The sequence below is a fragment of the Juglans regia genome, chromosome 6 (assembly GCF_001411555.2).
Source record: "Juglans regia cultivar Chandler chromosome 6, Walnut 2.0, whole genome shotgun sequence".
NCBI lineage: Eukaryota > Viridiplantae > Streptophyta > Magnoliopsida > Fagales > Juglandaceae > Juglans > Juglans regia.
The window spans coordinates 20,064,603-20,090,757 of NC_049906.1; the positions used below are offsets into that span (position 1 = coordinate 20,064,603).

At 38.7% G+C, this 26,155-nt stretch overlaps 1 protein-coding gene across 2 annotated transcripts; it reads left to right on the top strand.

Moving 5' to 3' along the window:
* The first annotated feature begins 2,681 nt into the window (after window positions 1-2,681).
* On the top strand, window positions 2,682-14,242 carry LOC108981619 (dolichyl-diphosphooligosaccharide--protein glycosyltransferase subunit STT3B-like). 2 transcript variants are annotated; one of them, XM_018952857.2, is made up of 7 exons: window positions 2,682-3,818; window positions 4,124-4,660; window positions 10,669-11,123; window positions 11,822-11,944; window positions 12,418-12,477; window positions 13,420-13,545; window positions 13,901-14,242. In XM_018952857.2, the coding sequence occupies exons 1-7, from the start codon at window positions 2,880-2,882 to the stop codon at window positions 13,983-13,985; spliced, it is 2,325 nt and encodes a 774-aa protein (XP_018808402.1). In that variant the 5' UTR covers window positions 2,682-2,879; the 3' UTR covers window positions 13,986-14,242. The 2 variants fall into 2 exon arrangements, with proteins under 2 accessions (XP_018808402.1, XP_018808395.1); XM_018952850.2 differs by having other exon boundaries at window positions 13,912-14,242.
* Window positions 14,243-26,155: the final 11,913 nt, after the last annotated feature.

Below are 26,155 nucleotides of genomic sequence, written 5' to 3' on the forward strand. Positions count from 1 at the left end.
ACGGCCTTCAAAACAAAAGATGGTTTGTTTGAATGGCTAGTCATGCCCTTCAGATTAACCAATGCGCCAAGCACCTTCATGCGCGTTATGCACAAGTTCTCAGGCCATTCTTGGGTAAATTTGTCATTGCTTATTTTGATGATATCCTAATTTTTAGCCAAAGTTTGCATGACCATTTAGACCATGTCGAGTAGGTATTGAAGACTTTGAGAGCTGAACAACTCTATATTAATCGAGACAAGTGTTCGTTTATGAAGACAAGCGCCAAATTTTTGGGTTTTATAATTTTTGATCAAGGTGTCGAGGCCGACTCCACAAAGGTGCAAGCTGTTCAAAATTGGCCAATGCACCAGAAGTTTTTAGAAGTCAGGAGCTTTCACGATTTGGCCACATTCTATCGACGATTTATTCACAGGTTCAGCACTATAATGGCCCTAATCACCAAGTGTTTGAAAGCAAAGAACTTTTCGTGGAGTGTCGCAACTGCCAAGGCCTTCACCTACATTAAAGAGAAAATGGGGCAAGCACCAGTGCTTAATTTGCCTGATTTCTCTAAAGTTTTTAAAGTGGCTTGTGATGCCTCACATGTGGGAATCAAAGGAGTATTGAGTTAAGAAGGTCACCCCATTGCTTTTTAAAGTGAAAAGCTTAATGACACTGGCCGGCGATACTTGGTATATGACATGGAATTCTATGCTTTAATTCAAACTCTCAAGCATTGGCGACCACCATATTGGATTCATAGAGAGTTTATTCTTTACACTAATCGCGCCTCTTTGAAGCACCTAAATTTTCAAAGTAAGCTAAATGCTAGACATGCTCCCTGGATGAACTATTTGTAGCAGTTCAAGTTTGTTAGTAGGCATAAGTCGGGGACTGAAAATAAGGTGGCTGACACCTTGAGTAGGAGACCTCACCAATTACATATGTTTTCAGCTAATTTTGTAGGATTTTATAGTCTAAAAATGCAGTATGCTAACGACGAGGACTTCAGCAACGTGTGGAGTAATCTCTCCACTCATATGCGCATATCTGGTGGTGAATATTCTTTGAGAGATGGGTATCTATTTTATAGAACATGAATGTGCATTTCGCATGGGTCTTTCCACGAGTCCTAATTACAGAACTCCACAACGGGGGTTTAGCTGGGCATTTCGGATATGATAAAACTTTTTCTGTTGTTGCTTATTGGTTCTATTGGCCTTGGATGTGTAGAGACATGCATACAATGGTTAATTGTTGTCGGATTTGCTAGATAAATAAAGGAACCAAGCAACAAGCGGGGCTCTATACACCCCTTCCCATTCTGGACAAGCCATGGTGGCACATTAGCATGGATTTTGTTCTTGGGTTGCCTAAAACTCTTCGGCAACATGATTCAATTATGGTGGTCGTAGATCGTTTTTCAAAAATGTTGCATTTCATTCCATGTCACAAGATTTATGATGCCTCAAAGATCGCTGCATTATTCTTGCAAGAAGTAATCTGATTACATGGTGTTCCAGCTTCTATCATGTCTGACAGGGACAGAAAATGGGGACGAAACTTATGTTTTCTAGGAGCTTGGGAAATTTATTACATTGCCTAGTCGCGGATCATGTCACCAGCTGAGATATAGTACTTCCACAAGTAGAATTTGCTTTCAATAATTATGTTAACATATCAACAGGGTGCACCCCATTCGAAGTGGTTTATGGTTTCCGACCCAGCACTCCAATCGATAACAACTCCTTACCATTGCCCCCTAGACCAAGCGAAGCTGCACTAGATTTTTCTAGCCATATGAGGGACATTCATGAAGAATGCAAGCAGCACCTTACCTTTCATACAAATTCTTATGCAGCTTCTACAAATGCAGGGTGCAAAGATAGGCAATTCAGCATGGGTGATATAGTTCTTATTCGTTTAAGACTGGAGTGATTTCCTTCGGGGAGTTTGACCAAGCTTCATGCACGACGAGCGAGTCCTTTTAAAGTTGCCAAGAAATTGGGCATCATTGATTTGCCCTCTGATTTTGGTATTAGCCCAAAATTTAACATAGAAGATCTCACTGAGTTTAAGGGTGATAAAAATGAATTTTCCACATTACCAACTCAAGAGGCATCACATACACCAACTATTTGCGTCCCAGAAAATACAGCTACTCGAGATGAGATTGCCTCCATATTTGATCATCAATTTGTTACAACCCGTCGAGGAGGGTATTACAAGTTTTTAGTGAAGTGGAAATATCGTCCAAATTGGGAATCAATTTAGTTGCAAGCATTGGAAGTCCAGTATTTACATCCACATCTATTTGCTGCTTACACTCGTCAAAACTTGCCAGAGTCAAGTTCTTAAGGGGAGCTGACAATTGATGCAAATCAGAATTTATTGCTTTCCTAGTTAGATTAGTATTTCTTAGTCTTATTCTATTTGCAATTGTTATTTCCTATGTAAATTAGTATTTCCTAGTTTTATGTTATTTGCAATTGTTACTTTCTAGTTAGAGTAGTATTCTATTTTGTTGGTTATTTAAGGATCAAAAGATATACAATTAAAGGTATTTTTGAATGATCAGTGAAGTTGCATGTTTGATCCTAAAATGAGAATAGCCTGGCGAGACGTAAACTTGTTCATTTTTTTTTTTTTTTTGAGAGATTTCAACTTTATAAGAGAGATTCTGTGCTTGTATTTTTTTTTTTTTATCTGTTCTTGACATCGACGTGAGGTTGAACAAGGAAGTGGGCATCACATTTCTTCTTTTGTTGGGATATTCTACTCTACTGTCCATTAGTTCCCCTTTTTCCCGAGAAATCTCCATGGAAAATCTGCTGCTTTAAACCCCAACTTTTGTATCTTCCTAAACTAAACCCCTCTCGTTTTCTTTTGTACCAAACATGGTTGGGAAAGCCGAACCCGTAAACGGGTCTGTAAAATCGGGATCGAACCAGAGTATCCCAGCTGCAATGCAAAGCCCCCTGAAGAAATCAGATCTAATCCCGAACCTCTCGCTCAAAACTCTAAAACTGAAAACCAAACAGCAGGAGCTCCTGATCCGAGTGTCGATCCTTTGCCTCGTCTACGTCCTGGCCTTCATAACCCGCCTCTTCAGCGTCCTCCGCTACGAGTCCATGATCCACGAGTTTGACCCCTACTTCAATTACCGTACAACCCTCTTCCTCACCGAAAAGGGCTTCTACGAGTTCTGGAACTGGTTCGACTCCGAGAGCTGGTACCCCCTCGGCCGCATCATCGGCGGGACCCTCTACCCTGGTCTCATGGTTACCGCCGCCATCATCTACTGGCTCCTCCGCTTCCTTCGCTTCGCCATCCATATCCGCGAGGTCTGCGTCTTGACGGCACCATTTTTCGCTTCCAACACTACTCTGGTGGCGTATTTCTTCGGCAAAGAGGTTTGGGATTCGGGCGCGGGGCTCGTTGCAGCGGCACTGATTGCAATTTGCCCTGGTTATATATCCAGATCGGTGGCGGGGTCTTACGATAACGAGGGTGTGGCGATATTCGCGTTGTTGCTCACGTTTTACTTGTTTGTGAAGGCCGTGAATACGGGATCGTTGGCGTGGGCTTTGGCGTCGGCTTTTGGCTACTTTTATATGGTCTCGGCGTGGGGTGGCTATGTGTTTATAATCAATTTGATTCCGCTTTATGTGCTGGTGCTTTTGATCACGGGCAGATATTCCATGAGGTTGTATGTGGCCTACAATTCTATGTATGTGTTGGGAATGCTGCTTGCTATGCAGATTCGGTTTGTGGGGTTTCAGCATGTTCAGTCTGGGGAGCATATGGCTGCCATGGGAGTGTTCTTCTTGTTGCAGGTTTCGTTTTGTCTACTTTTTTCAGCATGTTCGGTCGGGGGAGCCTTCTTGTTTCACTTTACTTCCCCTTATTATTAAAAACGAAAAAGGAATCACCATATTAACTACAGTCTATTTTAACTTGTATGATTCTGATTTCAATGTATTGTGCACTGCCGCTAGAGTAGCTATGCTGCCAATCGTAAATAATGCTATAATGCTGCTTTATCGAATCCATTGGTCTCAGTGATAAGCCTTATTAAAAAAAGAAGTGATAATCTCTGCGCGCATGTCTGTTTTGGCACTAAATTGCACTGTTTGTGCAGGTATTCTTCTTCTTAGATTGGGTTAAACACTTACTAAGTGACACAAAATTATTTCAAGCCTTTTTGAGGATCACTGTGACCACTGCTATAGCTGTTGGTGCTATTGCTCTTGGAGTAGGCACGGCATCTGGTTATATCTCTCCATGGACTGGCCGGTTTTACTCATTGCTTGATCCAACATATGCAAAGGATCATATTCCAATTATTGCTTCCGTCTCAGAGCATCAACCAACTGCTTGGTCATCTTTCATGTTCGATTTTCATATCTTGCTTTTCCTTTTTCCTGCGGGTCTCTATTTTTGCTTCAAGCGGTTGTCAGATGCCACAATATTTATAGTTATGTATGGTCTCACAAGCATATATTTTGCCGGTGTCATGGTACGATTGATTCTTGTTGCTACACCTGCAGTATGCCTTATAAGTGCCATTGCTGTTTCTGCAACTATAAAGAATTTGACTCTGGTAGCAAGGGCCAAGAATAAGGTTACCCAGACTGGGTTTGTGAGGGGAAGCAGTAGCTTGAAGGGATCTTCTAAGGTGAGTTCATCTCCATTATAAAATAAGTTCGGCCTTTTATTCTAGCTAATTTAAGGAAGCACTGCTTTTATCACATGCTTTGGAATCTCAGTTGTTCAACAATTCCAACTGCTTTGTCTTAGTTGAACTCCTTTGTTTACCTATACAATGAGTTTACTTTCCAGTTTAGTGAATGTGATTACAGGCTTAGTTCTTTAGTTAATACCAAGCAAATTCATGAAGTTAATAAGTGCATATGCCCCTGAGCGTTGACTGAGGTGGTAAAGGTTGCATACATTTGATGTTTGTTTGTTGTACGGACTCTGTTCACTATAGTTGTTTTAGTTGATATGATCAAGCTTCTTTTGAATCTTTAATTGGATTAGGTATTAGTGCTCTGCCTGGTAAACATCGGTGGTGTAGTGATTTTAGGCTCTCTCCTCCCTTCTTTGCCACACGCTAGCATTCAAGTGCTGTTTAATTTGACTAATTGATTAACTTCATCATGTACATAATAATTTAAGAAAAAGTTTACTTGTAACACCTTAAGTGTAACACGTGTAACTCAGCTTACGTGGCAAGTAGTCAAGGTTATTTTTATCATTATTATTATTTTTTATGATTGACGTAATAGGCATATCAACGTTTGTCCCGTGTACTTGGCTATGCTTACTTTTCTTATTACTAAAGTTCTTACTTTCCAATAAAAAAAAAGGCACATCAACATTAGCCAATGTCAATGGTGTTACGTAGGTGCTACGCTTGTAATGCCCCTGATATGAACCCATGTAAATGAATTCCTTGAACTCACAATCAATTAGAAAACTCACCTAAGAAAGCCAAAATCAAGCCAATAGAAAATTTAGACCCGTTGAGAAACTCGTTTCAAGAACCTAGATTATATGAAAATCTAAACCCGTTGAAAAATCTGTCTCAAGAACCTAAATTATAAGGAAGAACGCCACAAAGGTTGTGATTTGCCGTTGATAAGTTTAAAAGTTCATTCAAGAATAAGAGGAGATAAACTCAATTCACAATGAATAAATTCATCAAATTTCATGAACTGATTAAAATGAGGCTACAAAGAGTATTTAAACCAAAACCTAATTAAAAATCTAGCCAAAATAAAGCATTTTCTTCAAAAAATACCCCTGAATGAATAGTGCCGCGGTTACAATAACTTGGCTACAGTAACTTCTTGAATTCCTAGTTCAACAAAATAAAACATATGTGGACCAAGTATTCTCAAGTCCGATTATTCTAGACTAATTCCTATAACTAATAAAATTAAGCTCCTTTAATGAAATAAACAAGTCCAAGGCCTTCAATCACATAAACATAATAATAGGCTCTAATTTATGTTGTACTCTTCCATATCTTATATCACGTGGATGATCACTAAATCTCCTTCTCTCAAACCCATTTTGAATATTCGGCTCTTGCTAGACTCGTCCCAAGTAGATTGTACTAATTCTTGTATTGTTTCCCTGCACTTCTTAGCTCTCGATCTTGTGATTACCCCATCTGAAGCTTGCAAATGATCAATAAGACTTAGTCCACCTTGGTGTCCATCAACCTTGTTCCCAATAAAGTCATTTTTAGAATTTTCGGAGAATCGGTGTGCTATTAAACTTGATTTAAAAATTGTTCCTTCTTAACGAGAATCTACGGAAGCACCTATTTAAAATCAATAAGGTCTCATGTGCTTATCAAAATAACTTATTAAACTGGATATCATAAAACTAGCATAACATAAACTATCTAGGCCTTTGCCTCGTCTCCCTAGGCCAAGTCCTGTCCTGCAGCTACATCCTCATAAAAATCCTCACCTGGGGAGCCTAAAATATAAAAACATACAAAAAAGAGTCGAATACTTAATAAGCAACACTAACGTGGTTCCAAGTGTGTTCTTCCAAGTGTAAAAGTGCCAAGTTGTATCAAGGATAAATCTGGAATTGTATTCCACAGGGACAAAAGGGTATTAAAACAACTTTGAAAATGCTTAAGTCTTATGGTTTATGTATAAAGAAAGGGAAGGGGGTGTTGTGTGAATTCTTTTTGAACTTTTTATGGTTATGCAAATATAGAGTATATGTAAGGATTTATGTAATCTAATTACAAACGCAAGCTATAAGCATATCTACATTTGAGTCCAAATCTAAGTGATGAAGTATCAAGTTCATTTGTACTACTTAACATGTAAAGAACTTTGAAAATAAGATAAACAAAGTATGAAACTAAATGTAGCAAAATGAAGTCATAAAATACTTAAGATTTCAAAAGAAAAGAAATTCTAAGAAGCAATTTATCAAACAGTTAAGCTGCGGATGGGTCTCTTTTTTATTTGGTTCTTAGTTAATTTTTTCAACTATCAATCTAGTCAAGGAATTTATAATCGGATAATGGAGAGTTCATGTTCAGATTTGCACCATATCTTAAAAAAATCCTCACTGCATTGCCAGCCAAACCCATTATAACATCTAACTGAAAAGAGCCTTGATAAATTTTCAAGCTTTTGTCGAGCCTTACGTCTACAACAAAGCAAGAACAAGAGCTTCTATCTAGTTTCAAATCAATTTCAGGCTTGCAATAGAGTAAAAATAACGTTTAAACCAATAGAAATTTCATTAAACTAAAACCAAAAACAAATCAAATTCCATCCCGCAACTCAAGCTACAAAGTTAGCCTTGCATCCTCTTTTCAAAAATAAAAATAATCAGGCGAAGAGCCATAGCTCACAGAGGAAAATTTTCTAGAGGTCTGAGCCGTGATTTTTTTTTTCTTCAGGAATTCAAGTCCCCGAGCCCCTAAAGCCCTCCACTTCAGCCGCAATCCGTGTATATGCCCAGGGACGTGCTCTGCTTTTCTCTTCCAACCCCAATTTCATGTATGTTCTCACCTAGGTACCACTTCTAATTCCAGCGTAATCACTTCTTTTTTATCTCCGCCCGTACTCTGCTTCTCATGTCGCCCACGTCCCTTGGCATCCACTAACCCCATAACTGACTTCCTCCCACTTGGTTCATGTCCCATATCTCCTCCATAGCCTCTCTGACTTAGCTGTTGAGGCTTTTCCTCCTTCCAAGAATGCCCTGCTCCTTTATTCCCCAAGGAAATGTCAGCTAAAGGGTGAGGAAATGAAACAAGTCTCCATGCCGCATGACTCTTTTTTTTTTCTTTCCAGAAATGCCCTGCAGCATATAAGCATAATATAAGTGTTTATCATTTTAAGAGCAAATATGGAACTTTTGTGTGCAAAGTATTGGCATCAACTAATTTGGTATCCAATACTAGAATTTGATGCATAATTAAGTGCTCAACTCTTCTTTGATGAAATAAATCACTCACTTAAGCAACTTAATTATGCTTTTTTAACACTTTATGAAACACATTATACAGTAAACATAATAAACATAAAGTTTCTTGAAAAATATGCGTACTCATAAATATGTGTAAATATCACGAATATGAACTTGTCTTTCACTTGTCATAGGCCGATACCCACTGTGAGTTAGGGTTAGCGAATCTAAGGGCTTGTTTGGAAATAGATCTCATCCCAAAATTCTCATATCATCTCATCTCATATCATATCATTTCCAAACATAATTCAAATACAAAATTAATCATTACAACTTTTTCAAATTAATCATTACAACTTTCCAAAACTTTCAAACAAAAAATACAAAACAATTTAACTTTTTCAAATCTCCAAACAAAATTAATATTATAAAACTATATTTCTAACAATATTTTAACTTTATAATATTTTTTATTCAACTTTTATTACTTGTAAAAAAAATATTTTTTATACAACTTTTTCTCTCCTTTCCCAAAATCCAAAAATTACTTAACTCCAACTATCCCTCTACTATTCACAAACTATCTTATTATTATTCACAAAATTCTCATCTCATTTCACTCCCCAAACAAGTCCTAAGTAGATTCCAATTCCGGCCGTGGCCGCGGGTTGTGCAATCCATACATAAGGAAGACACACTAGGTGCACTACTAGCATATACAACCTGGCAATGCAAAATGCCCATAGCATATGGTATCGTCTTCATATCATAACATAGGCCGTTTCGTATCTTATCATTCATACTTCATTATAATCATACTTGCATACTTGTCATATCATAGATTTAAAATGAAATCGCATTCTTTTAGAAAATTTCGTGATACATGCTTCGTCACTTAAAGTCATGAGTTTTCATAAATCTTTTGATGCATAACTCTTTTCATAAAATCATGAATTTTCATAACTAATTTCGTGCATAAATTTTCACATAAATTATGGATTTTCATAAAATATTTGATGCATGTCTTGCAACTAACACAAAACTTATACATAAAATCATGATATTTATAAATTAATCATGACTTGGGTACATAAAAAGAGGCTTCTAATGGAGGGCGTACATGCATAATACTTTTATAAAAGACCTGTCGTTTACTGTACATACGTATAAGGGTATGATCATGCTACTTATCTCGCAACGTTAATCCAATATTTCTGGAGTGAAATCGATCACATGAACTAGAATGAGAGAGAAAACGTGAGAGATGTTGTGAAAGGAGTGAGGCAGTTGACTATTGGCGTGGTGAACGTGGGACACGCATGATGCTAGACTGGGTATCTTGGGTTCGGCCGCTGCACTTACGGAGGTTTTTGGTTTTTTTCAAATAACACACAAAAGAGAGATATTTATAGAGAGATTTGAGAGGGTGTTGACGAGTTCAAGTTCGAGTTGGACTCGGTCGCGATCATTCAAGAAAAGAGTTTGAATCTAAAAACATGATCTAGTAGTTCATTCAATATAGGATTGGCAGTGACTAAGACTGCGTAGGGGACTTCAATTAGTAATGATTTTTAATTAAAATAAATTTCTAATGGCCGATTTTTAAATTTTAAAGGGAGTCTAACTCGGTCAATAAATAACAAATGTGATTTAACCTAGTTTTTAACCTAATTAAAACTCTTAATTAACATCAATAATTTATCGTTCGCGGGCTTATCCAATATGTCCCATTAAATATAATTAGGCCCAATAAAAATTATCAATATTCTAACCTTATAATTATTGGGCTAGGTTGTTACAACACTAGGAGTGTACAAGTAGCCGGAATAAAGTCAAGTTGAATGTATAATATGTATGTGTATATATATATATATTATGCTTTATTGATAGTCTAATGGTTGTCTCTTGTTGAGAGTTTTAAGGTTGTTTATATTGATGGCAAGCTGAAAATTAGTTTATATTGTCAATGTTGATATCTTGATGTGAAACATAATCTTTTAGGCACTGTTTAAATTTTTTTTTTTATAAGTAATAAGAAATTTTATTGACTGGTAAATTAGACATAGCCCAAGTACACCTGAAGTATACAAGAGGAAACACCTATATACAAGCTAGGAACAAGAATAGGCTAAAAGCAAATCATGAAAAATGTCTGCATTCAATACAAGATCCTTCGCCCAAATACACAGTACTAAAGAAAAACTCTCTAAGTTCTCCTATCGAACCTTCTCTATCTTCAAAGCACCACCCATTTCTTTCCACACCACATCAAACATAAATGGATCATCCTCCAAATAGCAACAATGCGATTATTCCCTTGGTGGTAGGATTTGTTTTTTTTAATTTAGCTTTTTATTAGCTCATGGTTTTTACGGTTTCTAAATTATCTATTTTAATGCCACTAGTGTGTGTCTAAAGTACTTATTATACATTACGAACCCCATTTCAATTTGGGTTGAAATTTGGAAAGAGTCTGAGCATTTAAAAGTGGGTTGATCGAAACCCTATATTGGAAGAACGTGAAATATTACATTACCTTTAAGAAAAAAAACCAAAACAAGTGTTTAGGTTCTTTGAGTAGGTATTTGCTTGTAAATCCGACGAGATCACATAGGAGAAAATGGATAGTTGGCTTGTGTTTCTTGCTACCAACATTATGTGACGATATCCTTTTGATTATGTTTTCTGTATATTAAAAATTACTGTTGCTTACTTTTCCTTCACAAATAGGCTTCACTTGATCAATCCCAGCCTTTCCAAAGAAATGGTGCTATTGCCTTACTTCTCGGTGCCTTTTACTTGCTCAGTAAGTATGCAACACACTGTACCTGGGTCACATCAGAGGCATACTCGTCTCCCTCAATTGTCTTGGCTGCTAGGGGTGCCCATGGCAACAGGGTCATCTTTGATGATTATCGTGAGGCATACTTTTGGCTGCGGAAGAATACTCCTCCAGATGCTAAGGTGATGTCATGGTGGGATTATGGATACCAGATAACTGCTATGGGAAACAGAACAGTTATAGTTGATAATAACACCTGGAACAATACACACATTGCTACTGTTGGACGTGCAATGTCATCATATGAAAATGAGGCATATGAAATTATGAGGTCCCTTGATGTGGATTATGTATTAGTTGTCTTTGGAGGGGTTACTGGCTATTCTTCCGATGATATTAACAAGTAAGGCCAATTTGGAAACACCCTGTACACTTTGGATGATTTCTTGAAGCAAGTGATGTGTTTGTGTGCTTGCACACGTGTGTGGTTGTGTGCACGCCTGCATGCATGTGTCCATTTTTATTTTTATTTTTGTAAATTTGACTAGATCATAGAAGATGCATAATTAGTCCGTCAGCTTTTATGGTAAGCAAGTCACACAATGCCCCAGCAGCCCCCTCTTTTTGGCCTTTTGTTTTTGAGCCAAGTCATGTTGACTATTAAGAGTGGTTATATTTTATGTGGGTTGTGTATCAACCAATTGTGGCATACTGGTTTGACTCTTTTGTTGAATAATCTTGGAAAAAGTAATCAAATAACTTCTGGACTACTTGGTCTGCCTGTCTCATGAAATAGGTTGCAGCTGTGCATAGCAAATACCATGTTTATGGCTGACATGCTTATCATTACTTTGCATCTTTGGGCTATGTTAATTTGCTAAACAATTTTTGGTTTGTAATTAAGTGGACGCTAGAACTGTGTCCTGTTAATCTATTGAGTATAGAGTACATATAATGCTACTTTGATGCCCTTTTGTTTATGTTGGTTCTGTCGTACAAAGATATCGCTGCTACTTGGTTACTTTGATGCCCTTTTGTTTATGTTGGTTCTGTCGTACAAATATATCGCTGCTACTTTGTTATAATATTTATATATTCCAGATTTTTGTGGATGGTGAGAATCGGAGGTGGGGTCTTCCCTGTAATAAAAGAACCTGATTATCTTGTTAATGGCGAGTACCGTGTTGACAAAGGGGCTGCTCCCAAGATGTTGAACTGTCTCATGTAAGTTTTGTTGCATTGCTACAATGATACATGCGGTTATTTGAGTATGAGACCACCCCACTCCCCCATGCGGGGTTGGGGCAAGACCTTCATGGCGGGGTGTGAAAATATTCAGCTAGAATTGTTAATAATTTATTCGAACAGGTTATTGTATGTGTATATGTGAGCTCTATGATGTCTCCGTTTCTATGATTAATACTAGCCAATACCCTTCTCGAAATTGTGAGCCTGATACATGACACTCCCTCCAAATTGTGTATATTATATTGCTAGTGAGAAATGCATTTGTTTGGTCTTAATGTCAGCTGATAATATGTTACTGAACTATCTTTGCATACGATAATATAGCCGTTCCACCTTCAGTCCATAAACTCTCTCTTTTTCTCTCATAGGGCATTATAATTTATAAAAAAACTGGTACATGATAGTTTTATTTGTTTATTTATGTCTTTTTAATCTCTTTTGGTCTTCAGGTACAAATTGTCTTATTATCGATTTGGAGAGTTGACAACAGAATATGGCAAACCACCTGGGTAAGTTAAAGGTTTATCTTCCATTCAACTGGAAATGGATATGCATTTGTGTTTTAACCAGAAGCACACGATGCACCAGTTTTAATAATAGCAGGGTGGTTGTGTCACGTGCATGTGAAACAAGGATAACGTAAGTAATCAAAGAGCTACTTTATGAATGAAGTAGAGACTAAAATTAATAAAAAGTCAAAACCAAAACATAAAGTAGATGCACATCGCTAGAAGCAAGGGATAGAAGCTCTGCATATCACTATGAAGGCAAGGCATGGAGGCTGTGCAAGTGTTTGGGTTGATTGCTTGTCATGGTACATATATTATTTATGGATACAAATTGTAAATGAACCATCAATAAATTGAGCTTAGCTCGTGTAAACTTGACTCGGGTTTGATTCATATGTTAAGTCATAACTCATCCTTCTTGAAGGGTTAGAAGAAATCTACATGTTAACAATACATGGCACTGGGTAATAAGAGATCCATAAGCACTAATACTCAAGCAAACTGTAAAGTTCCTGCATCATCATCCTCAACATCACCAGGGACAATTGAAATATATTAAAAAAATATGAAGTCGACTACTCAATAAATGGTATGTCATACAGCACAAAGGTATTGATTCTGGATTTACCCCTGAAAAGTCCCTTAAAACACAATTAAATATTCACACGTTGATTTTCTTGTTTCTATTTCTTCCTCCTAAATAGGTGTTATCTCTTGTATACCCCTTGTCTACTTGGGATATGCCTATTTGTATTAATATAATTTTACCGTATACTTATCAAAAAAATATTCACACAAGAAACATTTAACCCTTGTGTGCAACGCCGTGCATCAGTCTCATCCTATTCGTACTGGTTTCTGCTTAGTGGTTTAGAGGCATTGTTGTACTCTTAAAGTATTTGTTTCGTAATTGTTGGTGTTTTTTTTTTTTTGAAATGGCAGGTATGATCGTGCAAGGGGGGTTGAAATCGGAAACAAGGATATTAAACTTGAATATCTGGAAGAGGCTTTTACAACATCTAATTGGATTGTTCGCATTTACAAAGTTAAACCACCGAATAATAGATGGTAAAGTTCTCTCTCTCCCCCCCCCCCCCTTTCTCTCTCTGTGTGCGGAACGGTAAAGAAGTAGATGAAACTGTCAGAGTTTTGCAGTGTAGGGATAGATGATGTAGTTTGCATTTGTAGCATTCAAGGCTCTAAATGTTCGGGACCTTGTTTTCCAAGATTTTGTATTGGCCTTTTACCTATCTATTTTAAACTGTTTATTTGATTGTGGTTGAGGAGGAGTTGTTTGAATTCGAAACGTAATAGTCTGGCATGGTGCAGCTTACAGTTCCACATGCAATGATGGTTGTTATAATTTTCCTCTATCAATGATTAGTTGTTCAATGAGCTTTGACAAGGAATTACCAATCCTTAGCCCCTATGCAGGGAACGATGTTCCATATTTACCTTGGGTCCCCACTGTGCTGCGCTACCATTTTCAGGCAATGTTTCATGGCTAGGTAGGATCAACTTCTCTACGAACGCTGGGATTGGATGAATGGATTTAGGCATTCCTCGAATACTCCTTTAGAGTTGTCCAAAATGTTAAGTCTGTGTTAGCTTGTTATGGCCATGTCCTGTCCTGTAGTTGATTATGGTCTTATCCTGAAGTAGTGCTATGCAAAACCTCGAGTAAAGTTGTGGAATGATACACATACAGGAATAAGACGTATCTGTTCTCTTAAAAATCCACATTTCTTTGGGATGATGATTAACAGATTTGAAATGACTCTAAACCAAATCGTACGTGGGATGACAAGAGTAACATATTTCTCCAAAATAGACATTTTTCTTTTTCTTTTTAATGTAAAGTAGTAGTCGAATCTGTTTGGCACTTGACACTTTTCTTTGTAGTTGCCCATGGCAGGAATATTTCCTTTACGATCCCCCTTTTGCCCATGCCCTTCTTTTCCAAGTATTATTATGGTTTTTCTCCTCTAAGATTGACTTCAATTTGTTTAATGGATATTGGTGGCATATTTGGGATTGTTCATTTGGATCAGGTTTGCCCTAGTCTGGTTTGGAACCCAGGTAACTGGGTTCTAGAGGTGGTTATCGGCCCAGGTTTTACTCGGGCTAAAAACAGAATTACCCACCCGCCCAAGCTCGGGGGCAGGTATAGGCAAGATGCAGGTACAAGGTTAAAATCCATTACCTGCAACCTGGTTTAAAATCTAAATTGGCCAATTAAAAAATTGGTCAAAATCAAAAGATAACACTTCACCCTTAGTCAATGATTACTCGCCAAGTCTCCCAATTCATGTAAACCTGAATGCATATGGTGGCGTCCTCACCATGGCGGGAGAGACTGACTAGAAGAGGAAGGCTTAGATTGAGAGAGAGAGAGAAAGGGTTTCTGGGAATGGTATCTCCAACTTCATATTGGTCTCCATTTTCATCCTCCAAGTTCTCATCTCCTTTGATCTCGAAGGTCGTTAGAAAATTCTTGAGATCTGTTTCACTTTTTGGCAAGACTGGCTGTGGTACTAATCCATATTCTCTCTCTCTCTCAACATTAACGTTTACTATTGCGTTGAATGTTGGAGGTTGGGGAACGGTATAATGGACCCAAACTGACTTGTTCGAGAAGTCACTGGTCACTCTCCAGAATTGGGTTAAGAATGGAGAATGAGATGAAGAAGGAATAAGCAAGTCTGTAAGTTTGCATGAATTATCTGTTGGGAACTTTTCCCCCCAACTCCTATTTATAGTATTTGTTTGAACAAAACGGCAGTGTTTAACAACACTTATTGTAATTTTCGTGAGTGAAAACGACTGCGTTTACAACTACTGAAAAAAAGGGATATTAAACAACAATGTTCTATTAAAGGAATGAAACTAATTATGCATCACACGACGCCGTTCTCAGCTTCACGCATGCAACTAATTGTCATCAACCACCTTTCTATTCCTGGCTTATGAACACAACACAGAAGCTTTTATCCTCATCGCACTTTGCCCCCTCGCTGCACCCAATAACCAGACTGCAAGCCTTCCACTCCAACACTTCCTCAATCCATAACATACCCTCTTTCTTTAAAGCACCTTGCCCACAAGCTGAGGGAATTGCTGCCGAAGCTGCCAATAAGGTTCCTATGTGCAAGCTTCCACTCCAACACCTTCCCATTGAATCAAGACTTCCACCAATGCTCTATTGTCCTTCTTGACAGTTCGTCTTTCCAAAATTTTCTCAGGCTGAGGCCTTAATTCCCCTTGCAAATCAACTGGAGGTAAAGTAGAGATAGGTGTAAACTGGTCTCCAATCTTTTTCTTCAAGACATAAACATGAAAAACTGGATGTATGAGTGAATCTGAAGGTAAGCATAAACAATATACAACTTTGTCAATTCTATGAGTGATCTGAAATGGCCCAAAATATCGAGGTGAAAGTTTAAGATTCCTTATGGCTGCTACAGACTGCTGTCTATAGGATTGAAGTTTAAGATAAACCCAATCCCCCACAGAAAACTCCCTGTCAGTTCTATGTTTATCATAATAAAACTTCATTCTATCTTGAGCCAAGGATAAATTAAATTTGAGTGTAAGAAGAATCTGTTCTCGAGTTAGCAAGAGCTGTTCCACTGCTTGATTGGAAGTCAAACCAGGAATATGAGCCTGAAGTTTAATTGGAGGAATCCCATACACAGCTTCAAATGGAGTTAACTTTGTGGAAGTGTGAAATGTGAAATTAGAAAAATTATATACATAAGCCTCACACTCCTGCACACCACTTAAAAGTATGTGAATTTATTCTTTTACCCTCATGTTTCATGAAATATGAAATATGAAATATGAGGATAAAAGAGTAAAATTACATATTTTTTAAGTGGTGTGCAGAGTGTGAGGCTTACGTGTAGCATAACTCGTGAAATTATACCACCATTCAGCGAATGAAAGCTAATCTACCATAGCTTTGGTTTGTCGAAAATGACCTCAGAAAATGTTCAAGACATTTGTTGACAGCTTCTGTTTGGCCATCACTTTGAGGGTGATAAGCTGATGAATAGGAAAGATTAACTCCCTGCAATTTGAAAAGTTTTCTCCCAAATGAACTAGTAAATGTTGAACCACGATAAAAAACAATGATTTTAGGTAAACCATGTAACTTAAAAACATTACTGAAGAATAGTGAGGCCACTGAGCAGCTGTAAATGGATGTTTCAAAGGCATAAAATGTGCATATTTTGATAATCTGTCCACTACCACCATAATGACAGAATACCCTCTGGAAATTGGCAATCCTTCAACAAAATCCATTGAAAGATTAGTCCATATTTGCTCAAGAAAAGGTAAGGGCTGTAAAAACCCATCTGGAAGGACATTTTGAATCTTATTCCTTTGACAGGTATCACATTCTCGAATGAACTGCTTAACATCATGTTTGAGACCAGGCCAATAAAATTCTAATCTTGCTCTATGCAAACACTTGTGGAAACCAGAATGGCCAGCAGCAGGACTAGAGTGCAAATAATTCAAAATCTGTTGTTTCAAGGGCAAATAATCAGGCACATAAATTCTATCTTTCTTAAACAAAATGCCATGCCTCAGTTTGAATGAAGAATTAGAAGTAGGATTAAGTTGTAATGCAGTGATTAATTTATGTGTATCCTGATCTGCATCATAAGCTATTTTTAAATCTGAGAGCCATGTTGGTGTAGGGTATGATAAAGTTGCCAGTTCCCCAACCACATCAACTTGATCTTTGTGAGACAAGGCATCGGCCACCTTGTTCTCCACACCTTTCTTATACTCAATGGTAAACTCATAGCCAAGGAGTTTAGAAAGCCACCTCTGTTGTGCAACAGTGCCAATCTTCTGCTCAAGTAAATATTTAAGGCTATGGTGGTCAGTTCTGACCACAAAAGGACTTCCCAAAAGGTATGGCCACCATTTCTTAACAGCTAGCACCAATGCTAAGAACTATTTTTCATAAGTAGAAAAAACAAAATTCTTGCCTTTCAAAGCCTGACTCAAAAAAGGCTAATGGTCTTTGATCTTGCATCAAAACTGCTCCCACACCAGTTGCACAAGCATCACACTCAATGACAAATCTCTTTGTGAAATCAGGTAGAGCCAGAACAGGAGGGCTTGTGACAGCAACTTTCAAGGCATCAAAAGACTTAGTAGCAGAATCTGTCCAAGCAAAAGCATCCTTTTTTAACAAAGATGTCAAAGGGGCAGCAATCTGACCATAGCCCTTAATAAATTTTCTATAGTAACCTGTCAATCCTAAAAAACCTCTTAATGACTTTAGGTTTTTAGGTATTGGCCAAGTGACCATAGACTCCAATTTCCTAGGATCTGCCCTCACTCCCTCCTTTGAAATCAAATGCCCCAAATATTCTATTTCTTGGCATGCAAATCTACACTTCGATTGTTTAGCATAAAGTTGATGATGCTGTAAAGTTTGCAACACAGTAGCCATATGAGCTAAATGAGAAGGCATATCCTTGCTATAAACCAATATGTCATAAAAAAAAAACAATGACAAACTATTAAGGAATGGTCTGAAAACTTCATTCATAAGGCCTTGAAAAGTTGAAGGGGCATTAGTAAGACCAAAAGGCATTGCAAGAAACTCATAATACCCTTCATGAGTTCTGAAAGCAGTCTTATGAACATCCTCATCCCTCATGCGTATTTGATGATAACCTGCTCTAAGATCCAATTTCAAGAAAATTGAAGAACTTGAAAGTTGATCCAAGAGCTCATCCACAACATGAATGGGATATTTGTCTTTAATAGTGACTTCATTTAAAGCTCTATAATCAATACACATTCTCCAAGTACTATCAGACTTCCTGACTAGCAAAACAGGAGAGGAGAAAGGTGATTGACTAGGCCTTATAACACCAGAAGTCAAGAGCTCCTTAACAATTTTTTCAATTTCTGTTTTCTGAAAAAATGGATATCTATATGGCCTAACAGTAATAGAAGAAGTGCCTGCCTTCAAATTAATCTTGTGATCATGTGATCTATTGGGTGGCAACCCAATAGGTTCCTAAAAAACATTCTTATATTGCTGTAAAAGCTGCTGCACTTGTTCATCTTGCAAAGCTGGAGACTCAATGGAGTCACAAGCAACTAATTGCAGAAAAAATCCTTTGCTGCCACAGCCAAAGGTCTTAAAAGACTCATCATCATCAATAAGATCAGACTGAGGTACTGTCAATCCTTTCAAGGAAATTGTCTGACCAGCATACTAAAATTGCATGTTCATATTCACAAAATCCCAGAGAATAGGACTTAATGTAGACAGCCACTGATGCCAAGAACTGCATCACATCCTCCCAAAGGAAGAGTAAAAAAATCCACTACAAATGACATACCTTGAATTAAGGAAATAACAGTACACTTGCCAGTACTATTAATAAGCTAGCCATTAGCCACCTTAACATGAATAGTCTGGCCCAATTGCACAAGCAACTTACATCGGGTAGCCACTGCAGTATCCACAAAATTATGTGTACTGCCAATGTCAATTAAAATGACCAACTTTCTTGCCAATATAAGCAATAAGCCTCATTGTCTTAGGTCCCCCAGCTCCAACAATAGACTGAAATGAGATAGAAGCTATTTCAGCTTCAGCTTCCACAGGCTCAACAACCACTTCACCACTAGCATTAACATCCAGTTCACAAATGGAATCATCAAATTCCATACCTTCTAACAGAAATAATTTTGGCTTTGCACACTTATGACCAGGCTGCCATTTGTCATCACATAAGTAACAAATGCCCTTTTTACGCCTCTCCACCATTTGAGATTCAGAGACCTTATGATAAGGAAGCTTGGCTAGGGGTGGAACTCTTGGTGTGCCTAAAATTGAAGGAGGTTGTCCAAGCTTCAACATACTCGACTCTGGACTAAACTTACTTGAATCAGTAAGTGAACTTCTCCAAGGCTTCCTTGTACATACTACATATTGTTCTTGAATTTTGGCTAAGCCAAACACATCATTCAAAGATAAAGGATTCAACATCCTCATAGGTAGCCTAATCTCATCACGTAAGCCACTCAAGAAACAGCTCAACTTAGTCTTTTCTGACAAACCTTTAATACAATTGGAAAGAATCTCAAATTCAGCTTTGTAGTCAGTTACTGTACTAACCTGATTGATTTGAGTAATTGACTCCATTGGATCATCGTATGGAGTAGATCCAAATCGAATCTAAACAGCTTTGATGAAGTCCTCCCAAGAGTGAAATGTTCCTGCCTCACTAGCATCTTGGAACCAAACCAAGGCCTCATCATCCATGTGGAAGGAAGCAATGAAGATATGTTGACCAGGAGGGACCTGATGATACAGAAAGTACTGATTCACGTCATAAATCCATGGTGATGGATTACCACCACAAAAGCGAGGAAATTCTAACTTAATTCCTCATACAAAACCTCTATCCACAAGTTCTCTGTTATGCATTCCTTCCTCCATATCTTCGTTTCTGTGCAACGTTTGTTGCTCTTGATTATCTCGACGTGAGTTACTAGAATCCTCAGAATCATGACATGAAATCTTCGAGATTTGTTGTAAAATCTCCTGAAACTTCTTATCTTGTGTTTCTCTTTCCGATCTCGCAGCCTCTTGCTGCTCAAACAATAAACCAATGGCATCCTCAATTTGTTGTTGTTGCCGTAAGTGATTCATAGAATCAACGATCTTAGCATACGAACGCGTTCCTTCTGCCATGGCTGATACCAACTATAATGGACCCAAACTGACTTGTTCGAGAAGTTACTCTCCAGAATTGGGTTAAGAAGGGAGAATGAGATGAAGAAGGAAGAAGCAAGTCCGTAAGTTGCTTGAATTATCCGTTGGGAACTTTTCCCCACAACTCCTTCTATTTATAGTATTTGTTTGAACAAAACGGCAGTGTTTAACAACACTTATTGTAATTTTCGTAAGTGAAAATGACTGCGTTTACAACTACTGAAAAGAAGGGATATTAAACGACAACGTTCTATTAAAGGAATGAAACTAATTATGCATCACACGACACCGTTCTCAGCTTCACACATGCAACTAACTGTCATCAACCACCTTTCTATTCCTGGCTTATGAACACAACACAGAAGCTTTCATCCTCATCGCACCTTGCCCCCTTGCTACATGATGCAAACCAAGGAGTTGGACATGCTAATCATACAAGTGGGAATGGAGCTGAATTTGTACAAGACCCTTTGTCATTTCCTAGTGGCCCAATTACAAGACTTAGAGCCAAACGTTTCGAGGAAGCACTAAATGGGCTAATCCAAGAGAATTGGGCTGATTCTAAAAAGACCAAGATGGGCTCAAATAATATTCAAGACTTAATCCATGTCATCAAGGCAATTGAAGAGGCTAATTAGCACATAGAAATATGATGAATGGTCTGACCATTGAAGGACGTGAATTTGTTAAGTTTCAAGAATATTAAATAGGTGAATGAACTTGGTCTTGCTTGGGTACGTGAAATACATTGAATTTAGTCATTTAGTCATTTCTGGCTGCCTCTAGAAGTCCAAGAGGCCTAAATTTCGTGGGACTTGTTATGTTAATATTTGTGTTGCTTTTAAAGCTGTAGTTATGACTTTTCCTATTCTTGGAGGGTTGTTCCAAGTATATAAGGGGGTTATTTCGAGTTTTAATAGCAGATTGGAAATTTCAGAAACTTATTTGTTTTTGTGAGGTCTTGTGTTCCTCTTGGTTCTTCAAAGAACTCCTTGAACTTCTCAAGTTAATCTTGTGGCGTTCAAGCTCCAAACTTATCACCTTGATTCTGATTTCTGGGTGTGGCGTTTTCAATCCTTCGTAGTCTTGGTTCTCATCTAGTTGGGTGACTGGTCAAGGCTCAACAAATCTTGTCAATACGATCTTGGGGTTCCAAGCCATCATTGTTATCGGGTTTCATCACAATTGTTGGTGGAGTTCATATCATTTTGGTATCAGAGCTTTGGTTCTAAGATAAGTTTGTCTATCTTTTATTTTCGTTCTATTTCCTGTTCTTTGCTGTAAAAAAAAAAAAAAAAATGAAAACAAAAAGATATTATAAAAATAAAATAAAATAAAAAAAAGGTACACGATTCAGTAAGAAAACTTCTTCCTTTCAATCTTGTATCTCACCTTATTCAAGTACTTGAACTTTTGATGAGTTTTGGTTGTTTATTTTCTGAATTGCTGCTGGATTATTTTGAATGAGTTTCTTGAAGTTCGATTAAGAACTAAAGAAGTCACAGAAGAGTGGAAAAAGGCAAGAGTGTGCGAGACCATATGAGGGTAAAAGCCGTTTAGAGTGAAAACACGAGTGCAAGTGTATCAATTCTTGAGTGAAACACGTGAGGGAGTGCTTGTGAGGATTCTAACTTTGTTTGCAGATTTTAAAACATGTCTAATAATCAAGAAGAAGACACAACCGAATAATTTCGACAACCTCCAGTTCCAAACCTCCAAATGCAAGCGATGTTAGGGGAGATGAGGCGTATGTTGAGGGCTGAATTAGAACCTATTCACGAAAGGTTGGACAGGGTAGAAGCGGAAACTCCTAGGGGCCAGCAACATGACATCCACAATAGGCAGCATGGTGGGCGTGGTCCGTGGCGGAATGTTGATGGAGAGGCGGAGTCGGAGGAGTTTGCTGAGCAATATTTGAACCGAGGCAGGATTGAGCGTGGGTATAGAAATAGAGAAGCTAGGATGGGTAGGCCTAGGAGGGATAACGATTTAGGAAATATAAAGATTAAAATCCCATCTTTTCAAGGTAAAAATGATCCTGAACTTTATTTGGAGTGGGAAACTAAAATGGAGATGGTTTTTGATTGTCACAACTACTCAGAGATAAAGAAGGTTAAGTTGGCTGCAATTGAATTTACCGATTATGCCATTGTGTGGTGGGATCAATTACTGATTAATAGGAGGAGGAATAGAGAGCCACCCGTGGACACTTGGGAGGAAATGAAAATGCTTATGAGGAAGCGTTTTGTACCCAACCACTATTATATGGGATTGTATCAAAAATTACAGAGGTTAATTCAAGGATCTAAAAGTGTGGATGAGTATTACAAAGAGATGGAGGTAGCTATGATCCGGGCTAATGTAGAAGAGGACCGGGAAGCCACCATGGCTAGGTTTTTGCACGGTTTAAATCGTGAGATTGCGGATATAGTCGAGATGCAGCACTATGTTGAGTTGACAGATATGGTGCATCAAGCCATAAAGGTGGAGGAACAATTCAAATGAAAGGGATTGGCTAGGAGGGGACTGCCTATGGCTACAACCAGCTCGTGGAAGACAACTCCAAAAAGGGATGAGCAGCAACAAAATAAGCCAAAATTTGAATCCTCTAAGAATGCCAACTTAAAGACCGCCACTACTTCAGGTACAATCGAGACTTCAAGTTCTAAAACACGTGATATTAAATTTTTTAAATGTCAGGGGCACGGACATATAGCCAGCCAGTGTGTAAACAAGAGGGTGATGGTGATTAATGCCCAAGGAGAGCTTGAGTCAGAAAATGAGGAAGAAGTAGATAATGATGATATGCCATCTATGGAGGATGCTGACGATGAGCAAAATGCTGTGGTTGGAGATTTATTGGTTGCAAGGCGAGGTCTCAATGTGCAGGTTAAGGAGGAAGAAAGTAACCAAAGGGAGAACTTGTTTCATACTCGGTGCTTTGTAAATAACAAAGTTTGCAGTGTCATTATCGATGGTGGGAGTTGCACAAATGTAGCCAGCACTTATTTGGTGGAGAAATTGGCTTTAACTACCTTGAAACATCCTCAACCTTACCGGCTTCAGTGGTTGAATGAATGTGGGGAAATCAAGGTGATAAGACAAGTGTTGGTGGCATTATCCTAGTGGTTCGGGTGGTGAGATTGGTGGGGAGGATGGTGGGGAGGATGGTGGTGCTCCTCAAAAGTCTTACATGTAGGCGTTGTCTCGTACCACAAATCTGTTGGGTTTCAAGATGAAAATGAGGTATCCAGTAGACATGGATGGCGAGTTGGGATTCATTTTTTCCGAGGCAGAGACGTCTAAGGCGGCAAGCGAATTTCGGTTTTCACCAGTTTTGAAATTTATACGTGTAAGGCCTTCCATTGATGTAGTTCGTTTGGCAATTGTAAAAACATGGGGCCTGGTGGAGATTCTTACTATGAGCTTCAAGGATGATTATCATGTCCTATTGTAGATGACGAATGAACGACATTTTGGTCAGGGTTGGGCACTGGAGGGGCAGATGATTGAGGGGTGTAGTTTCAGAATTTTCTATTGGACTAAAGAATTTTCCCTTTATAAAGAACCTTCCATGGCGGCCCAGTGGATTTTTTGCCTGGATTGCCAATGCATTCGTATCGTTGGTCAAATTTGAATGAAGAGAAGGAAGAATGTAGGTGTAAATTGAGAAATGTACATTATAAGCCGGTACGAAGGAGGATGCAGGGATTATGTGTTTACATTGGTTTTACAAGGGTTTCGCCCATGGTAGTGCCCTTAGGCCCCCTAGCATCATTGATGCCGGGAGGGTCTCGTCTAGATGGTGATCCTGGTGATTCAGCGGGGGGGGGGGGGGGGGTGAGATTGGTGGTAAGGATGGTGGGGCTACTCAAAAGTCTTACATGCAGGCGTTATCTCGTACCACAAATCCGTCGGGTTTCAAGATGACAATGAGGTATTCGGTAAACATGGTTGGCGAGTTGGGATTCATTTTTTCCGAGGCAGAGATGTCTAAGGCGGGGGGGAATTTTGATTTTCACTAGTTTTGAAATTTATACGTGTAAGGCCTTCCATTGATGCAGCTCATTTGGCAATTGTAAAAACATGGGGCTTGGTAGAGATTCCTACTGTGAGCTTCATGGATGATTATCATGTCCTGGTGCAGATGACGAATGAACAGGATTTTGTTCATGGTTGGGTGCAGGAGGGGCGGGTGATTGAGGGGTGTAGTTTCAAAATTTTCCATTGGACTAAAGAATTTTCCCTTTATGAAGAACCTTCCTTGGCAGCACAATGGATTCTTTTGCCAGGATTGCCAATGCATTTGTATCATCGAGATTGCCTTCAAATCTTGGCTAGCAGGTTTGGTAGATATCTGGGCACTAAAAAGGCGACGTTGAATAGGACTCGGGCTACTGATGCTTGGATTTGTGTGGAGGTTGATTTATCTACTGATCTGGTTAAAGGGGGTTCTTGTGGAATAGGTTTTTTGCCTTGTAAGGGGGGAAATAACATGATGGTTGTTGGTGAGAAGTTAGAGCAAACAGGGTAATTGTTCAGGGGGCATGGTTCTTTTCTGGTGGATTTTTTACTGGTGGATGAGGAAAATCGAATGGCCTGGGATGGTGGAGGATCCTCGAGGATTATGGATAATGTTATGCAAATAGAAGGCAGGAGTGTAGTGCATGAGCTTCATAGTAGAGATGGTCATCTTTCGGATTGTGAGGAAGAAGAAGCACTGAATCAGCTTGTTGTTGAAAGAGGATATGAATCTAATGTAGAAGTTGATGTGGGAAAGTCTTCTAATGGCAGATCAAAAAATAAAAATATTGTGGGGTTGCTACATCTCAGCGGCTTTTATCCCGACCCTCAAAATTTAATTTATGTTTAGTTCGGTTCTAGTGTGGAATGTGTGAGGGTTAGGCACGTTATCAAGTGGAACAACAATGTGGGTGACGAGAGGTGCTCGGTGACAGCTTTTTGCTCGGGTGATAACAATGTGGAGGGCTGACGACATCGCTGAGTTCACTGCACCGTGGTTGGTGTCACCTAACGTAACAAGCTTCCTCTATTTTGAGCTACAAAAACAGGGGTGTAACGGGCTGAGTTTCCTTGAGATGGGGGTGGTGGCGTACTGGGTTGTGGTTTGGTTGTGCAGATGGCCATTCACAGTGGAGGTACAGGGATGATGCTGTTTGGGGGGGGGGGGGGGGGGGTGAAACATAGAGGCAGCAGTGACGCACTCGTTTGGGCTTCCATGAGGGTGGCACTACGGTGCAACGCTGAACAAGGGCTAAGCCGAGAACGTGGAGACGCAGCGGTGCACGGTTTGATTTTCCTGGTGGACGGTCACGCAAGGGCTGTGTGAATGGAAGGGATGGCTTCAAAGGGTGCTGCTTAGGGTTTTTGTTTCATGCAGGGGGTGAGCTTATTATGAATAGGCGATTGAGAACCCAAAATAAAACCTAGATAAAAGGAGACATGCGTGGCGGCAAGATTGATCATAAACTGATAGTTGGTTTTTGTGGTTTATAACAAACGGGTGTGGGCATAGCTCTTAGGTTTTTTCTTGAGTCATGGGTATCCACTCAATTTCTAAAAATAATGTGGGTCTCTACTCAATTTCTAGAAGTAAACCAACTTGTCCTAGAAAATTCTTGATTCAATTCTCACCTTGTCCCTTTGGAAAAATAACCTAATTATCAAGCCCAATAAAATCATAATCTGCCAAAACAAAGATTTTAGGCTCCTAGTCTATGAAAAAAAATACTTAAAAAAAATTAACTAGGCACTTCATACGTATGAATCCAAAAACAAAACTTTTATAAAATGGCTTGTTGCTGGAGCCGGGTGTTACATTTCCCAAGCATGGTGCCGTCGCACCCCCTCTCTTTTTTGTTCTTCTAACATTCTTCTAGAACATGTATTTCCCTCTTC